The sequence below is a fragment of the Bemisia tabaci genome, chromosome 3 (assembly GCF_918797505.1).
Source record: "Bemisia tabaci chromosome 3, PGI_BMITA_v3".
Taxonomy (NCBI): Eukaryota; Metazoa; Arthropoda; class Insecta; order Hemiptera; family Aleyrodidae; genus Bemisia; species Bemisia tabaci.
In genome coordinates, this window is record NC_092795.1 from 39,577,288 (window position 1) to 39,595,973 (window position 18,686).

The 18,686-nt window shown below is 38.8% G+C and overlaps 1 protein-coding gene and 1 long non-coding RNA gene across 8 annotated transcripts in view; one reads left to right on the forward strand and one right to left on the reverse strand.

Moving 5' to 3' along the window:
• Ork1 (open rectifier K[+] channel 1) overlaps nt 1–18,686 on the reverse strand; it is a 61,528-nt gene that overhangs the window by 7,469 nt on the left and 35,373 nt on the right. For 6 of the 7 annotated variants that reach the window (XM_019044465.2, XM_019044464.2, XM_019044461.2 and 3 more), the window contains exons 5-9: nt 18,237–18,358; nt 14,324–14,543; nt 13,119–13,375; nt 11,278–11,502; nt 10,103–10,276 (exon numbers count right to left, since the gene is read on the reverse strand). In XM_019044465.2, coding sequence (XP_018900010.2) covers nt 10,103–10,276; nt 11,278–11,502; nt 13,119–13,375; nt 14,324–14,543; nt 18,237–18,358 — 998 coding nt within the window. Of the gene's footprint in view, nt 1–10,102; nt 10,277–11,277; nt 11,503–13,118; nt 13,376–14,323; nt 14,544–18,236; nt 18,359–18,686 lie in introns of those variants that run through there. The other variant, XM_019044467.2, reaches the window with a different exon arrangement.
• On the forward strand, nt 259–8,299 carry LOC109032374 (uncharacterized). Its single transcript, XR_011899560.1, has 3 exons — nt 259–2,519; nt 2,880–3,091; nt 6,039–8,299. It is a non-coding gene; the product is annotated as an uncharacterized lncRNA (long non-coding RNA).

Here is an 18,686-nt window from a genome sequence, read left to right on the forward strand (position 1 = left end):
GATTCTTTACCATAGGTTTAAATGACAGAACAATCGATATATCGCAATTCACGCCACGCCACTGATGCCAGTCCGCCCCTGACGAAAAGGAAGAAGAGTTGTTAAACAAGTAGCACTTTAGGTACAAAATATAATGCGCGAGGCACAAAAGCTTTCCACTAAAGATCTGAAAATGACGCAATTTTTTGCGAGTTTTTACGCGAATCGCACAGTCTCCCCCCCCCCCCCCCCCCAAAAAAGTTTTAACAAAGCCTTCCCCCACTTTGCCACATTCGCAAGAATAACGAATCGCACTCATTTCAAATTGCGTTTCATACCAATTGGGGTAACCATCTACACTTGAGTTAAATCACACACTAAGCGTTACTGCAAGTTTCTAGGGTAGGAAAATATGGAAACCTTAATCTCAGCGCTTCGGCTCTGCTGTTGCACGAACAACACGAGGCGGAAAAGGAAACACTGTTCGATCAAGAAACCTGCCGAATCTGTTATGTTGCGCGATTTGATTCTCGGAGACTCAGGTTTTCCTTGTGAATGGAAAATTCAAATTTGTGCAAACATGCCGAACGAAAAGGTTAAACGTTAATATCTTGGTAAGGATTTAATTAAAATTATATTTGCGGCGTGAATCGTGTTCTACGTGAAATTTTGAAGAGGAAACGTATGTTAAAAACTTTAAATTCGTACTTCGTCTAGTAGTTAATGCAGAATTTGCAATACCTGAAAGTGCTATTCCTGTCCTCCGTAAAAAATCACTTATCGCAATTTTACCTTTTTTTGTGTTTCTCTCCCTTCCTTTTTTTTATATCTAGCGCGCGTGACGCCAATGAACTCAGTTCTTGACGTTCTGGATTTACGATATTGGTTTTCCTCGGGATGAGATCTGAGGTAAAACTTTAGGCTGGCTTATAAAATTGACGTTAAACTCATACTTTTTACCGTGACAGTTTAGTGATGAAGTAGCGGTAGTGTAGATGTTTCTCTGCAAGTTAAAATTGAACTCTCATAAAAATGCGCCGATCCGAAATTGTCTTGCTGAGCAGTGCGATTCTATTTGCTGCTCTCACTGAATTCCATAGTGCTTTTGCGGTTAGTGATTGTATTCTTCTGAGATCTTTCATTTATTTCAGTGTATAAACTGACGGCTTTTTTAAAAAAAAAAAGGATCATGCGAATGCCATCTGATGATACCTAGTGTGCCTCTTAATAAAATCCCGTCTTTTCATCCATGTAAATCGTACGGATGTCCCGCGACAAAAGGGAATAAAACATTTGAAGAGGCTATGTCATGATGGATATTTTGACGGAATAATCACATTGACTTGCATTCGCAAGGAAAAAATCATCGTTCGCAAATTTTGAGTAAAATTCAGCAGTGTAAAATTCAGCAAAAAAATGAATCTTTACAATGGATTAGAATGATTTACCTTTGCATAAAAAGTGCAAAACAAAACGAAAAATTTCAATGATTTTGCCAAACTTATATTTACAACTGTGCACAACTGAAAGCAGGAACGGATTTAGGGGGTGGCCAAATGGATCGCGGCCCATGGCGGCAAAATGTAGGGGGCGGCAAATTTTGCAATCTTTTTGAATGTACATATAGGTATCAAAAAAAAGAGAGAAAAAAATCGGATTCAGAAAATAAATTACAAACGAGAAAAGACGACAAAATCTCTCATTTCCTCAGAGGAGAAGTACAGTAATTTCTAATTTTGTCGTCTCTCGGTGATACAAGAGACAACACCTTCAATTAGTCGAGTTAAGAGAGAAACCAAACACGCAATTTGACCTGGAACGGAGCGGCGTGGCGCGGCGGTCAGCATGAAACGCATAGCGCCTACAAGACTGCATGAATACTTCACACATTGCGCCAAACAGTGTGGTCACCAGCGGTTGGCGTGAAACGCATAGCGTCCTCAAGACTGCATGAATACTTCACGCATTGCGCCAACACAGTGCGGTCGGCGCGGCGGTGGAAGTTAAAATTTTTAACCACATTTATGTTTGTTCTTTCATAATTTTTTCGTTCGTTTTTTATAAATGGAAGGCCTTGTCCAAACAGGGATGGTTTTACGGAACTGAACTTTGGTTAGTGTTGACAGGGCTTTCAAAAAAATGTACTCAACACGAGTAAACGCGTCTCATACACCCCTTCCCCACCGGCACGTTCACTTGATGGTTTTTATAGATCGTAATCGACGGATCACACGGGTGAGATTATATTGATATCGATTGGTTCAATATGTAACCACAGCCTCAAAAGTCAATTTAGAAATCTGAGGTAACGGGTCTTGTGTGATTGAATTTTTACTCTCTGGCAATGAAAAGTGAAATTGTTAGGAATTTTCTCATTTTCAGCTTTTCCAAATTAAATCCTAAAATTTTTGTTTGATGTTATGTTCTATTGTGTTGAACCAAACGAAACATCGAACCACTATCGAATACGATCTATTGATGTTATGTTTCAAAACAAATGAGAAGGGGGCGGAAAAATACGGGCGGCCCATGGGCGGCAAGTAAGTAAATCCGGCCCTGACTTAAAGAATATTTTCTTTTGCAAGTATTTTGTATTTTCTGTGCAGGCAATTAAATAAATACCTATCCTTCGTGCGGATCCGTTTCCAGATGTGTACCTACTGCTTAATGTTTTTCAGAGAATTGCAAAAATTGTCCTCTTTTGATGCAGTGTTAAAAGTTTTTCTGAACCTTAAGAACAATATCAACCATTAAGGACGTCCCTAAGGAAAAGTGCTGTTTAAATGGGTTTCTGCAAATACGGCCGAAACTCTCCCCTTCATTGGTCAATAACTGCATACACGCAATTTTAAATTCACACACTTGTGCTCACAGCAAATATGTTGTGTTTTTTATTTCAGTTGCAACGGATTGGGAGACGTGTACGAACTCGGATAGACCAACGACGGCAAATCACCGTACATCCCGCCGAAGAACAAGGGAACATATTTGCCACCCGTGAGGGCCAGTTGAATTACGTCCGTGGTGCGCAAGGGGATAACTGCAGACATTTGGGAGCATTCAATAACGGCAGACAGCTTGCACGGGCGAATAATGTCTGCAGTTCTGCTATGTAGGTTGACTCTTCAACTCCCTAAATCTGCCCCTAAATAATGCAGCCCCTTAATAATTTTTACTTTTATTGAAAGTAACAAACAACTAATAGTCCAGGTGCGAGGCGCCTGTTCACCCCACGAGGATGTCGCTGGTGAAAGTGCAGAGGAGCGTATCTCGATTTTCGACAGTTTTGAGTCAGTATCTGTATATGAACGTGTTGTTGAAGATGTGGTCTTTCCGCCAGCAAGAGATTACTATCGAAAAAAATCGAGAAGTCACCTAAAACCGTATAGAACTTTTTGAACTTGCGGGCTTAAGTGCAGAAATGCGTATCTCGTCCTGGCCCCTTCATTTGATCCGACGCGCTTGACGCACAACACGCGCTCCTTAGCGTTTCCTGCCAACAGCATACATCAGCTGAACAGCTGTTCTGGGTTTTTATTTTTTTTTTTTTCATGAATTCGCTGGTTTTGAAAAAGTTGCTAAATACTTATCAGTCGAGGGTCCTCCGGTATCGTATCTTCAAAGGTACCTATTACTAGCGGCGCGCGGCGTTCATGTCCATTATTCATTGAAATCATGAACTGATAGTTCATTACAACGGTCAGTTGTATTAGAGTCAATCGAGTCAGACAATGCTTCATCTACCGTATTGGATCAACTAAGGCTTCTAAACAAGTTTTAAGTAGATAAACTCTAATTTTGATCTTAATGAGCAAGAGCAGGTTCAAAACGCTAATTGCAGAAATGCGTATCTCGTGATCAAATGTCATTTTCCAATCATAAAATGCTTGATCCGGCCGTATGAGATCAAACTAAAGCTTCTGATAGGGAATTGCAAGCGTGGAACTCTTTTTTCAGTCTTTAAATGTTCAAAATCCGCCTATAACAGGTTTAAAACACTACTTGCAAAAATTCGTGTCTCGTGCCACAACTGGTCTTAACGAGTTTAAATTTTTTGACGAGTCACAAGCAAAAACTCTTCAGATTCTTGAAGTAGAGTGTCTACTGAGTCATTTAAGCCAAAAAGAAAAAAATTCTGTCGAGCTCCTGGAAAATAAAGTCGATTTAAAGGTATTTTTGGGCTAAAATAGCCAAATTACCCATAGCATGGCCCCTCATATTATTTAAAAAATTGTTTTCTTCCTGGGTATAATGCCCAAGTTTCTTAAACATGCATATTTTAAGCCTCCGATTACTTAAACTACCAATTTTAACCATATGGTAAATTTTGGGGGCCTAAAATGAGCCCTCAGAGCCAAAAATTGCAAACATTTTCGAAAACTTCGGATTTTCAGGGGGTGTTTTTTTTAAACGTTGTTTTTTCTACAGTCGTCAATGAGTAATTCTGGAGGGCATTTTCGATTACATAATTGACATTTTGACTGTTCAGGTGAAGGGGGAAGGGGGCATCAGGCTTTGCTTTGCCATTCTCACATGCGCAGTTTCTGAAAACGCTTGAAAATTCCCTATTACATTGGAAGTCCAAAATATCCCTTTTAAATCATTAATTACTGTATCTGATATTATGAAATATGCAGCAGGGGTTACTACCCCCCCCCCCCTCCTCACTACGCGATGCATGGAAACCTTGATCTTACTGCGCGCGCTAACGGATCCTTGCTTTTGGCGTGATGGCAGTCCGTTGTATAGTAGATCCGGGCATTTGCAATAAAACATTTGGCGGTCTTTAGCATTACATATAAATGGACATGTTTATGCTACAAGTTTATCCTGAAAATGTCCGGATGCGAAAAGCAAGGATCCGTTAGCGCGCGCAGTAAGATCAAGGTTTCCATGCATCTCGTAGTGAGGAGGAGGGGTGGGGGGGGGACAGTAACTCCTGCTGCATATTTCATAATATCAGAAGCAGTAATTAATGAATTAAAAAGGGATATTTTGGACTTCCAATGTATTAGGGAACTTTCAAACGTTTTCGTAGCGCGCGCAGGAAGATCAAGGTTTCCATGCATCGCGTAGTGAGGAGGGGGGGGGGGGGGTAGTAACCCCTGCTGCATATTTCATAATATCAGATACAGTAATTAATGATTTAAAAGGGATATTTTGGACTTCCAATGTAATAGGGAATTTTCAAGCGTTTTCAGAAACTGCGCATGTGAGAATGGCAAAGCAAAGCCTGATGCCCCCTTCCCCCTTCACCTGAACAGTCAAAATGTCAATTATGTAATCGAAAATGCCCTCCAGAATTACTCATTGACGACTGTAGAAAAAACAACGTTTAAAAAAAACACCCCCCTGAAAATCCGAAGTTTTCGAAAATGTTTGCAATTTTTGGCTCTGAGGGCTCATTTTAGGCCCCCAAAATTTACCATATGGTTAAAATTGGTAGTTTAAGTAATCGGAGGCTTAAAATATGCATGTTTAAGAAACTTGGGCATTATACCCAGGAAGAAAACAATTTTTTAAATAATATGAGGGGCCATGCTATGGGTAATTTGGCTATTTTAGCCCAAAAATACCTTTAAATCGACTTTATTTTCCAGGAGCTCGACAGAATTTTTTTCTTTTTGGCTTAAATGACTCAGTAGACACTCTACTTCAAGAATCTGAAGAGTTTTTGCTTGTGACTCGTCAAAAAATTTAAACTCGTTAAGACCAGTTGTGCGTGATTAAGTGTCAATTCTTAGTGCTGAAAACGCGAATCTCGGCATTTCTGCCGTATTTTCTAACAGTTCGAGAAATTATTCAAAATGCTGATGGAGTCAGAAAAAGCATCTTATCCTTGCTATCCTCAAGAAGTATTATACCCTTTTACTGACAATAAGGAGGAATGTAGACGGTTGTTTTACTCTCCTGGAAAAATGTGTTTTCCGAGATACGCACTTCTGCACTGTCACCATCGATATACTTTTTCACATCAGTAAGCTTCACTTGTGTTTTAACCATTCCTTCTGAGTATGTTTGACTTAACTATCCTTTTACTGTTGCATTTGTTCGCAAAGGGAGGCATTTAATATGCTTCAAGTTCCGGACTACCCTCACTTCGAAGCAGCACGGTGTGCTCCAAGTCAACGTTGGTGTTTTTTCGGACGACCTATGGTTACACGGAGTTACGTTTGCACGTTCTACTGCAATCCGATGCCTGGAAGACCCCAAGTACTGATCGACGGTCAGCTGATGTCTCCATACTTGCTCACCGAGTTAGTGATACCAGCAGAATAAAAATGAACCTTATTAATTTCTCAGAACTTATGCATGTCGTTTGTTAGGGTTAAGACGTAAAAAAGGCACTTCGTCAATTTCCTGGTAGAATTTGTGCATTGAATGAGCAGATAGCGTTTCACGGAGACAAAACTTTTGTAAAGCCACGACATCAGTGCAAAAGACCACCATTAAAAGTGTTTGAAACACTTTCTTCAATTAAAACAAGAAAAATTTCCAATTTAAAGAGAAAAAATGTATCTAATGTTTTTTTTTCATTTACAATCGGAGGAAACTTGTTTTACTGAGAGACATTTTTTCAGGTGGATGTTTTGTTAAAATTCAATTGAAGGTTTTTTTTCTTTTGATTCAAAAAAATTTTCCCTGTCATCAATGACTTTGAGTTTCCTCGAATAAAAAAGAAAAAAGAAAGGAGGAAAAAATGAATTTCAAAGAAACTGCTCCGATGTTGTTTCTTAGAGGAGGGCATTTTTCTATAGCTGGAAAGTCACATTATTGAGCCCAAAATGATTTCTATATTTGCATAATTGTAGTTTCAATCTAAAAAATGTGTGTAATGATTTTGTAATGAACCCTTGGTTACACGGAACCAGTGGCGTGGCGTGCTTTGCGATATATCGAATGTTCTGCCATTTAAACCTATGGTAAAGAATCTATTATTAAGGCGTTCGCTGCGAACACCCTGTGTATCGATCCTTTTCCATAGGTTTAAATGGCGCAACAATCGATTTATCGCATTTCACACCACGCCACTGCACGGAAGGAGCAGCGTTATGCAATATTCGGCTTCAAAAATAGGAAAATTCGTTAAATCGAAGTGCGTTTCAGAACATCTTCAACATGCTCAGAGCTTGTGGAGTTTTTTTTACAGCCTGCGTCAATGATTTTGCATCAATTTTCAATTTTTTTCCCTCCTGGGTGAACCACTTATCGATGGTGAAACTACCAAACCACGTATCTCGTTTGCGGTGTCTAAAAATCTCCGCTCTCATTTTATTTTTCTGGAGGAGAACAATTCAATATCATTCCTTGAAGTTTTTACAGAATTTTCTTCGCACTGAGAAGAAAAATCACGGAAGTTTTCAAGAATTGACGTTGAGTACTTTCCCATTTAAAAATTAAAGTATGGCAGGAAGTCTGCGACGTCGCAAACCGAGATACGTGGTTTGGTAGTTTCACCGTCGTTATTTAAAATCTCTCCCCCCTCCCTCCCTAGAATGCCAACATTTCAAACTTTTTTATGCATGACATGTCTAAGTACATCATTCGTTTTAGCCCCTCTCGGTACTCTCTAAATGCTCAGCCTATTTTTTAAATCGTGCATGATAATCACTGATGCTTTTTGGAATCGTCCGGTCACCAAGTTACCTCCTCGTGAGTGTCAGAGGGTGATCGGGAAAAATTGCAGTGGCGTGGCGTGAATTGCGATGTATCGATTGTTATGCCATTTAAACCTATGGAAAAGCATCGATACACAGGGTGTTCGCAGCGAACACCTTAATAATCGATTCTTCACCATAGGTTTAAAGGGCATAACAATCGATACATCGCAATTCATGCCACGCCACTGAAAAATTGACTAATCGTCCGATCAGATTTGCAACAATCCTCACGTTTTTTAGGTAGATTCCGATTATACCCGCGTGTTCTTGGTGTCAAATCGCCGGTGGTTTTACAATCCTTTTCCTCGCTATTCCTCTTTCCAGCCATCTCGTCTTCGGCAAAGTTTTAAAAAGTTAGTTTATACGGAAAGTGTATTCAGGTATGTTTCTCGATGCAGTGATTTATTTCTTGCCGTGTGGTGTCATATTTTTAAGATCAGAAACTCAATGTAAAATCACTATGCATTAATTTTAACTTATACGCATTTGATATTTTGATTATTTAAATCCAATGTACAGATTTATTTATTTCTCAATGCATAACCTTTTATTGAGATATGTGTTAATTTATTTATTTTTTTTTACTTTATTTCGGTGCATTGACATATGCCGGGATGGGCAATAGGAACGCTCGATGAGCCGTAACTTCTGGTTCGGACTATAGTCCTAATCTTCAAGGAGAAAACTTTTGGGGGGGAGGCACCCGCCGCCCCCCCCCCCAGACCGGTCAAGGAAGGTAGCGCCCCCCATGATACACTGGAAAAAAAAGTCGCTAAGTTCTAGAGTCCAGACTCTTAAAAACATCGACAAGAAAAAATACTCTTGATTCAATCGGATTTTTCCTTAAATCGAGAACCAAGTCGCTTAGTTTAAGCGGATTTCCTTTTGATTTAAGCAAAACTCCAATGGAATCGCAAGCGTATTTTTTTTGTCATTGTTTTCAAGAGTCTGGACTCTAGATCCAAGCTGTTTTTTTCCAGTGTATTGAAATTTTCAAATGACGACCCCCATGTGTGATACATCATAGGTTACAGCGTATCGAGTGTTCCTTTTTCTCACTCCGGTATCTGAAATGGCATCAGATCAAACCTGAGAAATAGCCTCCCTTGAGCGCTTAATTCCTATCGATGCGATTCTCGACCGATGTAATTTCCCATTTGGTATACTGAGTCTAATGAAATACTTTTAAACTTTGAACGCATTTCTCAGAGACAAGTCAAGACTTTTGAGGAGCTAATCACACAACCCGTTTAGTAGTTCAGGTGCGGGTATTCAAGATTCAAAAAGTCACAGTTACTGTTTTGACTTTCGCCTCAAGCATGGAAACGTTTCAATTTGGTAATGTCCCAATTGATGGATCGGTGTGAAAAGGTCTATGTCTTTTACCAATCAAAATAAAATTAAAGAAAATGAAAGAAAGCAATGAAATAAACGAGTCATCCTTCAGTAACACGCGGCCGCGCTGTCGCGATTTCAATATCCGGTGTAGTTCCAGGACCCTCGAAACACCCGATTCAAAAACCATGTATAAGGTTTCTGTCAAAATTGCTCAATAAAAACCAATTAGAAAGATTAAACGGAGTAAAACGTGTTTGGAGAGAGCTGCGCAAAAAGTTCAAACTGAATTTTTCAATCTTACTTTCAAAATGTGTGTTAAGGGTGGAGTTGACCAGATTCCCTCAATCTTATCTTTTTGCGCTGAGAATTTTAAAGCTCATACATCAACGATAGGCAGATTAGGATTTTCTCACATAAGGTCGTCTGAACCATGGAAATAACTCTAGCTTAATGCAACAACCCTGTGTCATCTACACACAAAAGGATACGTTGGATCCAGAAAACAGAACAGATTTGAGATAAAGATGCTGAGAGGTAGAAAAGAATGAAACGTGAAGATCAAATGAAACACGAAGATGGGTGGAAAATGATCGACATAAGAAACAAAAACCGAAGATGGCTTGATGCAAAGTCACTTAGATCATAAGTCCGCCGGAGTAGCGCGATCCGCAGCGATTCCCTTCAAGAGCAAGGAAGGGAAAGAACGTGCATTGATGACGGCGCAGAGATACAACTATTCGTACTTGATGGATGACCGTGTCGCATCGGCAAAATTGAAGGCGCTACGGCGCGAGGCGTGAACTCTCAATGCTCCACTCAATGCAGCCAATGAGGTTTCGCTCAGATTCGACAGGAAAGTTAAAAAACGAGTTACGTCTCTCAAATCTTTGGTTGTGTTGTTCACGTAGCTCTTCCTTGCAGTACCACTACAAATAAGACAAATGGAAGTAAACGCAGTATGGCAATATCGAGGGACTGAACCTTAACCTCGTCTAAAAGACGCCATAACTTAAGACGATTTTCTCGGCTTCTAACGAACATTCATAAATCTGTAGGAAAGATGAAAATGCTATTGATGACCCTGATGAACCTTTGCTCATTCAGATTTGAAAATTTTGACTTACTCGATTCAAAAAACCGTCTTCGGTAGTATCTTCATCATCGGAGGAGTCCGACATGCCACCTGTTGTCCCGAGTGCGTCCACAACTCGAGCCAGTAGCTCACTGGGGGCGATGTTTGACGGTGCCTCAAACGTCGCGTTCAGATCAATTTTGAATAGATCACCATCCGACCGCACCTATTAAACAAATTAATATCATAAGTCCCAAGTTGATAGTACTTTGCACCCGCTATGGTCTGTTGAACATGCTTGAACATTTACGCAATAAGAATTTTACCTTTTTTGACTCTCCGGCGGGGATTGGCTTGTTACCTTTTCATATTACCGATTCATAATGCAACTCGTTAAAGTTGCAATTTGCAAAACTTTAACCGGCTGCCATTTTTTTTAAAAAAAAGCGCGTTGACTGCTCCCGCGAAAAAATTTAAGTTTTAATGCCTATTCTGACTATGTTTTTCTAAACATACGGCTTATCTCAATTTAGGAGTTCCAGCGAATGACCATGTGCAGCCTTTTCAACGAATTATTGCATTTCTATGTGTTGTTCTCCTCACAAAATAGTGTGGACCCAGCACCATTTTACCATCTTGTTACGTTTGGGCCACGTTTCTCACAAAGGAATGAAAAAATATTGCAAGGTTGCAAGTTTGACTCGAAAAATCCAGTTTTTATCACCAATATACTTGTTGAATTTGTGTCCAAGAGTTTTCTGATTTTAGCACGAGATCTGAGGAAAAATCACTCAAATTTTCAATTCGAAATGCGAAAAATTCTAGTAAAAATGTATTTGTGCGGAAATATTTGGCAACATTGGAATGCACTTACGTTACGTGTGGGAAACGACGATATGATCATACGCTTGGAGAAAAGAAAGAGACAAAGAATGATTTTCCCCTGAAAAATATTGTCTCACTGCGTCACTGGCAAAGATCAGAGGCGGATCCAGCAGTTTCGCAACACAGGATTTCCTCAATTACCTATGCTAACCTATGAAACCTATGCTAACTAATCGATTCTTGTCGGAGCAACTGGCCCCTCCAAGAATCGATACATTTCCATAGGATTAAATGGAGAAAAGACAATAATGGCAATTTACTGAATCCGCCAACGGCAAAGATGAGTCTCTGAGCTAGTGATGAATTTGTTTGCAAATACGAATATATCCAAGTGAGCCTGACCTTTAGGACTTTGGGTTTCATCAAATTCTCGGAGAGTCCTGCCCTGCGACGCATGCGAACTTTCTTGAACTCCTCCTCGACGTCTTCATCGTTATCCGAGACAGGTGGCGTCTCCTTCTTCACTTTCCACATGACTGGCCATTCGCTCAAATTTGGCGCACTCTGACTCCGCTTCATCCGACCCAGTAACCCGTCCGCTTCGTCTCGAGGATCCCGATAGACAGGCTAAAAATATTCAATTTATGGTGTATAGAACATTACATTTAAAACCGTAAAGCATATTTTGCTTTGATCAAGAGATAAAAGTTTTTTTCACAATAATAGCAGCTAATGACAGTATGAAAGAAAGAGCGATGGAAAAGAAGGTTAAAATTTAGAATTGAAAAAAAGGTTGTTGCTGGTTATCCAGCCATCACCAATCAATGATGTAAAAATACAATTTAAAAAAAAATTAAGATATAATACGTAAAAACTACACTGCAGAGATTTCTCACTAATTCTGCACTTGATGCAAGGCTGCTCGATACACAGAGCATAATTAAAAAATATCGATGGCCAAAATGCGAGACCACGTATCTCCTTTGCAAACTTCCGATCATCCTTTATTTTTTCTTTGGAAAACTAGTCAACGTAATTTTCTTGAAAATGTCAAATATTTTCTTCTCTGATAGCACAATATTCTGTATACATTTCAAGCTATACAAAGGTTACTTGTTTCTCTTTGAGGACATGAAAATGTGCCGAAAATTTTGAGACACCATGCACAACGGAGAAATGTTTCGCACTTTGACTATATGCAGCGGTATATGCACAATTCCACATATTTTGGCAAGTTTGAAGAGTTTGTATAAGCCGAGAGTTGCCCCAGTTCCTCATTAAGTTTATATGGCACATTAAGGTTCAAGTTCAGATTACTAAAGTTCTCAGCCCTAGGAACCGAACTTCAGTTCAAATAACCAAAGTTTTTATTAGTCACACTGAGGCTTATATTCTTTACGATTAACCTCGGTTCTCTTAAATGAAGTTCGGGTTTTATGACTAAAAACTTCAGTTACCTATCTACAAACTGAAAACTTCAGTAGGCCTAATGAACTGAAGGTAAGTTCTTATAACCAAAGTTTTTTGTTTTCCGTGAAGAGACCTTTTCCCCTGACCTCAGATCTTTCGTTCGTGTATGGATACATTTTTCAAAGCCCTTGCCTGGGAAATAGTGTTTAATAAGTCATACACGGAAACAATGGAACCAGAGCCGAGTCCATTCTGCGGGCTGATTGTTGAAATTGATAGACATAGCTAATGGCTATAGACAAAGAAGACAAAAAGGATATGGAGGGATCCTATTGGTGGAAGCCGGTGGTCGCAATGGACAAGGGATGTAAGTAAGAGACTAACTAACGGCAACTCACAAGAGACCCTTTACCTAGTTAGTCCATCATTCTCCCACTTAGTCTATATGGACCACACTGGAAAAAAAAAACACATTGGATCTAGAGTCCAGACTCTTAAAAACATCGACAAGAAAAAATACTCTTGATTCAATCAGATGTAAGCTTAGATCAAGAACCAAGCTTCTTAATTTGAGCGGATTTCCTTTTGATTTAAGCTTAAATCTGCTTGAATCAAGAGTCCTTTTTCTTGTCAATGTTTTCAAGAGTCTGGACTCTAGATCCAATGTGTTTTTTTTTCCAAAGCACCCAAATTAACCAATTAGATCGTTCCGTACTCATTACGTCCTCTTTGTCTATCGCTTTGTCTATCAATTCAGCAATAAGCCCGCTGAACTCCTTTCTCAGTAGTAACATCGATCTAATGCTGTATTAAGCTTTTTTAGGCGAACTAACCTTGAATTTGAGTAAGTACATTTCATTAAGAGTCCGGCGAACATAGGCGATCTCCTCCGTGAGCTCGTGCCAAAGTTTAGAACGCGCCAGTTTGATGTTGTGCGTGAGTCTATGCTCCAGGCGCGCCAGCTTCTTGGATCGCATTGCTCGAGAGATGAATCCGAGGATCATGACCAGGTAGCCCAGCCCGAACATGATCCACACCACCAACGCCACTTTGTACAGGGAGTAGTAATCTTTGTTCTTCGGCAACTGCCCTAAAAATTCAGATGCGTGATAATTTAAGAGGCATGGAATTATTACTATTTATTATAATTATCATTATTTGTGAAGGAGGAGATCAGGAGGTGCCAATTGCCTGATGGTCTCTGGGAGGATAGGGGGCAATGGCGATTGGGCGTCGCAGAGCGCGAGGCTATGCTATAAAAGAGGCCTAATGTATGTATGGAATTATTACGCCCCACGCTTGGACTTCATTTTGTAATGACCAATCAATATTTGAGGGGCTCGGAGGACAAGGCGCATAAGCGCATGTTTTGAAAAAATTGAGATATTAATGACCTCAAGTAAAACTAGTCTTATTGCATATTCTGTGAAAAATTCGCTCCCGAATTCCAATTTTTAATCGTCAAAAAGGTTGTTCGAACTTTCTCTCTGCCCTAAGGATCCATGTAATTTCGTAACTTCAAACACGTATTTCTCGAAATAGCAACAACTGCACTTATACGCCTTGTCCTCCAAGCCCTTCATTTCTGGTTCATCAATAAAAGCACTCACATACAAAGATGTTCTGCTTGTAATGCTTTGTATTTCAAACTCACACCAGCGCCTGCAAGACTGCAGGAATACTTCATGCATTGCGCCAACCAGTGCGGTCGGCCTCAAACGCATGTTAGTGCCTACTAGACCGCATGAATACTTCTCGCACTGCACCAAAAGGACTGAGAGAGTATTATTTGCAATAACTAAATGGTAATTATGTATTTTAATTGCAACGATTTAGAAACTCGGACAATTTTTAAACGATGCAGCGATTCTGAAAATTCGGTGCAAATTCATTACTTGCAGTACAAAGATGCTCTCTGAAAATTCTGCATCAAAATTTTTTGTGATGTCCTTTTACAAAAATTAAGAGGGAACGAAAATTCTAAAATACCCCGATCAAGCGATGTGTTACCATGATTTTACCATCGATATGTTTTTACCTGCGACGAAGTCTCCATATCCGATGGTAGTAAGCGTGACGAAGGCGTAGTATATACTTTCATTGAAGGTCCATCCCTCGAAGTAGACAAACATCCCCGACGGAAAGATGATGAAAATGACTATGCCTTGCGCGAGGTACATGAAGATGTCCATCACAATGCCCAACTTAGACTGGAATTCCGTGTTGGTCGATTTGTACCGATGGTGAGCCCTGAGAAACTGTCCACCGTAACTTAAAATAGTATTTAGTTATTTCATCCTTCCTATAAAATGACCGCCTGCTGTATGGCGAATATAAATGATATTTAGGGTCATGCAAATTGCAAAAATTGTCCTGAGAAATATGAGCAGATTAAACGTAGCTCTACAGTTGTAATACCAGATTTTCATAATACTGCGATGATTCTGTAATTGAATTCGAAATATTCTCCTCAAGAATATTTCTCAGTATAGATGTTCGCTGCCCACAAAATTTGGGCCAACATTATTCTTTCATGCATTCTCATCTTGTTTTTGTTTCATCAAAATTTTGATAACAGTTTGAACTTTGTTTATTACTGAAGTGGGGCAATTGGAAATACGAACATCGAAAGATTCTGAGACCAGCAACTAGAAGGCATACTGTCAAACTCACCTCGAGATAATTCTCGATCCTGGGTTGCAGTGGAAAATAAACAAAACATTAATTTGATGTATCTTCCTCATAATGATAAAAAAGACTTCTTTTAGGCTCTTATTGTATGTATGAGTAAGTCGTCTAGTGAGCAAAACTTTTGCGACGCCTTACGGTCTCATACTTTCGAGCTGAAGACCATGTCAAATTTGCTGGTTTGCAAATCGAGATTTGTGCTTTCTTGCTGATTTCATCATCACTTATATGATGCAAGTTTTCTGTGCAATATGAGCCTCTGGAATCTCTTATGCACAATTTTGGTCACTCTATCTTTCCCTCATTTCTTAAACTGGTCGTCGTAAAAGATGCCAGTAAGGAAAAATTTCCTTTCACAACTTGTAAAATTGCACATAAGTGTGCACAAATTTTTTGCGAAACTACATCTAAGCATAAGTGAATAACTAGGAATGCATTGACGAGACTAAAATTTTGGGAAAACAAGAATTTGAAAAGTTTCAGAGTAGAAATTGTCTTCATTTTTCGCTTTTAAAGGATGAGAAAATAGAAGAAAGTGAACATTTCAAGTGGAAACCTGACATAAAAGTCTTTTATGTTTTTTCAAAGCATCTGCCCGTACGCGCACTCAACTATTCGTATATAAATCAGTACATCACGCCTTAATTTTCAAAATTTTGGATTTTTTGTGACCAAACAAAGCCATGTAATAAGTTTATCATTTAATAATTCACTATTTTTAGCCCTTTTCATAAACTCTGTATTATGAAACACTCCAGGAGATATAATTCATCACCTGCTTTTCAAAGAAAAAAAAAAAGATAAAACAGATGAATCAAATTTGGTCCGAAAATTTGCAGTGTCTATGACCTATTCCTATACGGTTTTTGAACATTTGCGATAAGAACTTTGAACGGGATATTCTAAATGGGACAATTTGGAATATGAAAAACAAAACCAGATTGACCGACAGCTTACTCTGCCGTGCTAAGGAAAAATGCCGTATGAGCCTTCATACGTTGCCTAATTTCCATTAAAAAATATGAATTTTCTGCTAAACTATTGAATATTTTTCCTCTAATCTTTCAGATAACTTTGCTCGCAATTTCAAATAAAGTCCCTGAAAATTTCAAGGGAAAATATTCATAAATTTCCTGAATAATAAACATTTCATCGAAGGAAATTTGGCAACCCTCAAATGTTCATACGGCGCTTTTCATTAACACGGCAGTACTAGCGTAATGCATCTACGAGTATGCAAGTAGATGATAAAAGAACTCGAATTCTGTTTTCTCTGCTACTCCCTTTTCGCTCTAATTGATATGATTTATTGGCGTAAATGATCCGGTCTTAAATTAACATCAATTTGTTTAAGTATGAAATTATACTGCTCTGGATTATGAACATGATTTCTTAGCGCATTCATACTGTCCTTGCTTTGTACCCAGAAGTATTAATCAGTTTATACCTCAATTACACGGAATGAGAGAATTCTCATGGTTTGAGAGGCTTTCAATTCACCGCGGGCAATGACCTATTTATCCGCCCTATTGAGCATTGAGCCGATAAGGAAGTTCTTACAGATATTGCCGAGCCACTTCCGAAATTGAAGCGACCTTACTTAGAGTCAAAGTTGCCGATTTAGTACGGAAAGCACCTTTTTTTTAAACTATTTTTTTTTTTTTATTAATATTTTTTACGACTTTGCAAATTCTACAGTATCTCACGAAGGCTTCATACCACTGGAACGTCTGAAATAGTACCAGATGGAAGTGGGTTGAACCTAATATAAATTTGAACAGCTGCTTTCAGATTCTATAGATTATTGTCTGATGCAGAGAATTCTTGCCGGCTCAATGACTAAAATAAAAAAGTGCGTTTTCCGTTGTTTTTATCGCCCAATCAGATAGCAAACTCATGCCAGATGTCAGACAAATAAATTAATCAAAGCCCTTTTTGGCTATTTAGAACAACTACTACTGCAACTTCTTTGCGCCAAACAACTAGAGACGAATACAATTATTCGCGGTCGGAGGAGCCCCTTTTGCCTATCCGCTTAAATGAAGGCAAATTCGTTTGTCAAAGTCCAATTCAGGTATTTGATTTTAAGAAAGTTGAAGAATTGGCGAAGGTGTTATCTAGTTGTCTTCAGAAAAAAAGGCAAGGGAATCAAATCTCCTGTTTGCTGAAGGTTCCCTACACGATTAATCGAGTGTTTATGTACTTTGATTATTTATTAAGAATTTTCCTAAATTGCCCGTGAAAATAGTGAAGCATGATTTTCAGTAAAATTTGGTCATATGTCTCCGCAAAAAAGTAAAGACAAAGCGTGGCCTTCGTCAGTCGCCAACATTTGAATGACTCCATCAATCTGTGGAGATAAAGCTCAAACTTGCGAGAAGTGCAACACACACAATTTATTTGCCAATTTTTCCAACCTATTAGCGGATAAATGATTCATACCGGGCTGATTAGCGGGTTCGTTAAGACGGTTTAATTAACTCAAAGCATAGAGGTGACTATCAAGCGAGTTCATCGGGTCAGAAATTTCTCATTCCAACCGAACGAAAAGTTTTTTTTATCTATTTTCCTTTTCCCGAAAAAAACATATGACTCGTGTTATAACATGATGTGGAAACGCGTACAATTAACGACTCTTGATTACATAATCTGTGAGGAAGCGCAGGTCTTTCAAATTGTAATGTAATTCAGAACACGATTCCATTATACTGAAGCCAATCGAGTATACGCATACGTCTCTGCTTGGACGTACAGGCAACGACTTAAAAAGTCTACCTATCATTTATTTTAAGGGCCTCCTAAAGAAAATTTCCTTCAATTCTCCTTGTTGTATATGTCCAGACATCTGCATGCATATGTTTCCGAAATTCAGTATGCTTAGAGATTGTGAGAAAATTATGACTGAAATCCATGCAAAGGCACCGTCAGGAAAAAAGCGACCTCTTTTTTATTGAGCAAATAAAAAATTAACATACGCGCATTAAATGTTACTTTTCAACTTTCGAAGACGTCGTTGAAAATGTTGATAAATCACATTTTCTTAAAAAATTAAGCATTGTTTTCCTCAAAATTTTAAAGGATTTCATTTTCTCTTTTAGAATCGTTCGACGCTTGAGGCATCTACCATCGTTTTAATTTCTCTAGAAAAGTTGAAAATCGAATTTTACGAATGTGAAACTCAAGGTGGGCTTTTCCTTGCGGATTCACATGTTCACAGAGAAACTTTGGTGACGTTGATTCGACGAAGAGAAAAATTTACTTACTGTTGATCCAAAAAACTCTCCTAGTTGAGTGAGAACAATACCATTGATAGGAATACCGATTAAGGAATAGATAATCACCAAAAATCTACTGAGAGGTGACGAAGGGTGTAGATTCCCATAACCTGAAAACAAATGGACGTGCTTTAAAAAGATTTGCACGTACAAAATAGAAGATTGGTGTAAGCAATAAATGGGATAAATAACTCGTCTTTCTGAAAGCTTTTCAAGTTGCCACAGATTAGAGTTTCTTTCATCTATGAAACGGGCTCCATTGACAGAAACCAGGTTAATGCCTTGCCTTCCACAACAGGATAATGTGCCACTTCACTGGAGATACAGCAGTCCAAGGGACTTTACCAAGCTAAGGTGGCACAATAAACTTTAGTAAAAGCGAATAAAATTACATTAAATCGATTGAATACATTGATTTTACGAATGCTATTACAAGAT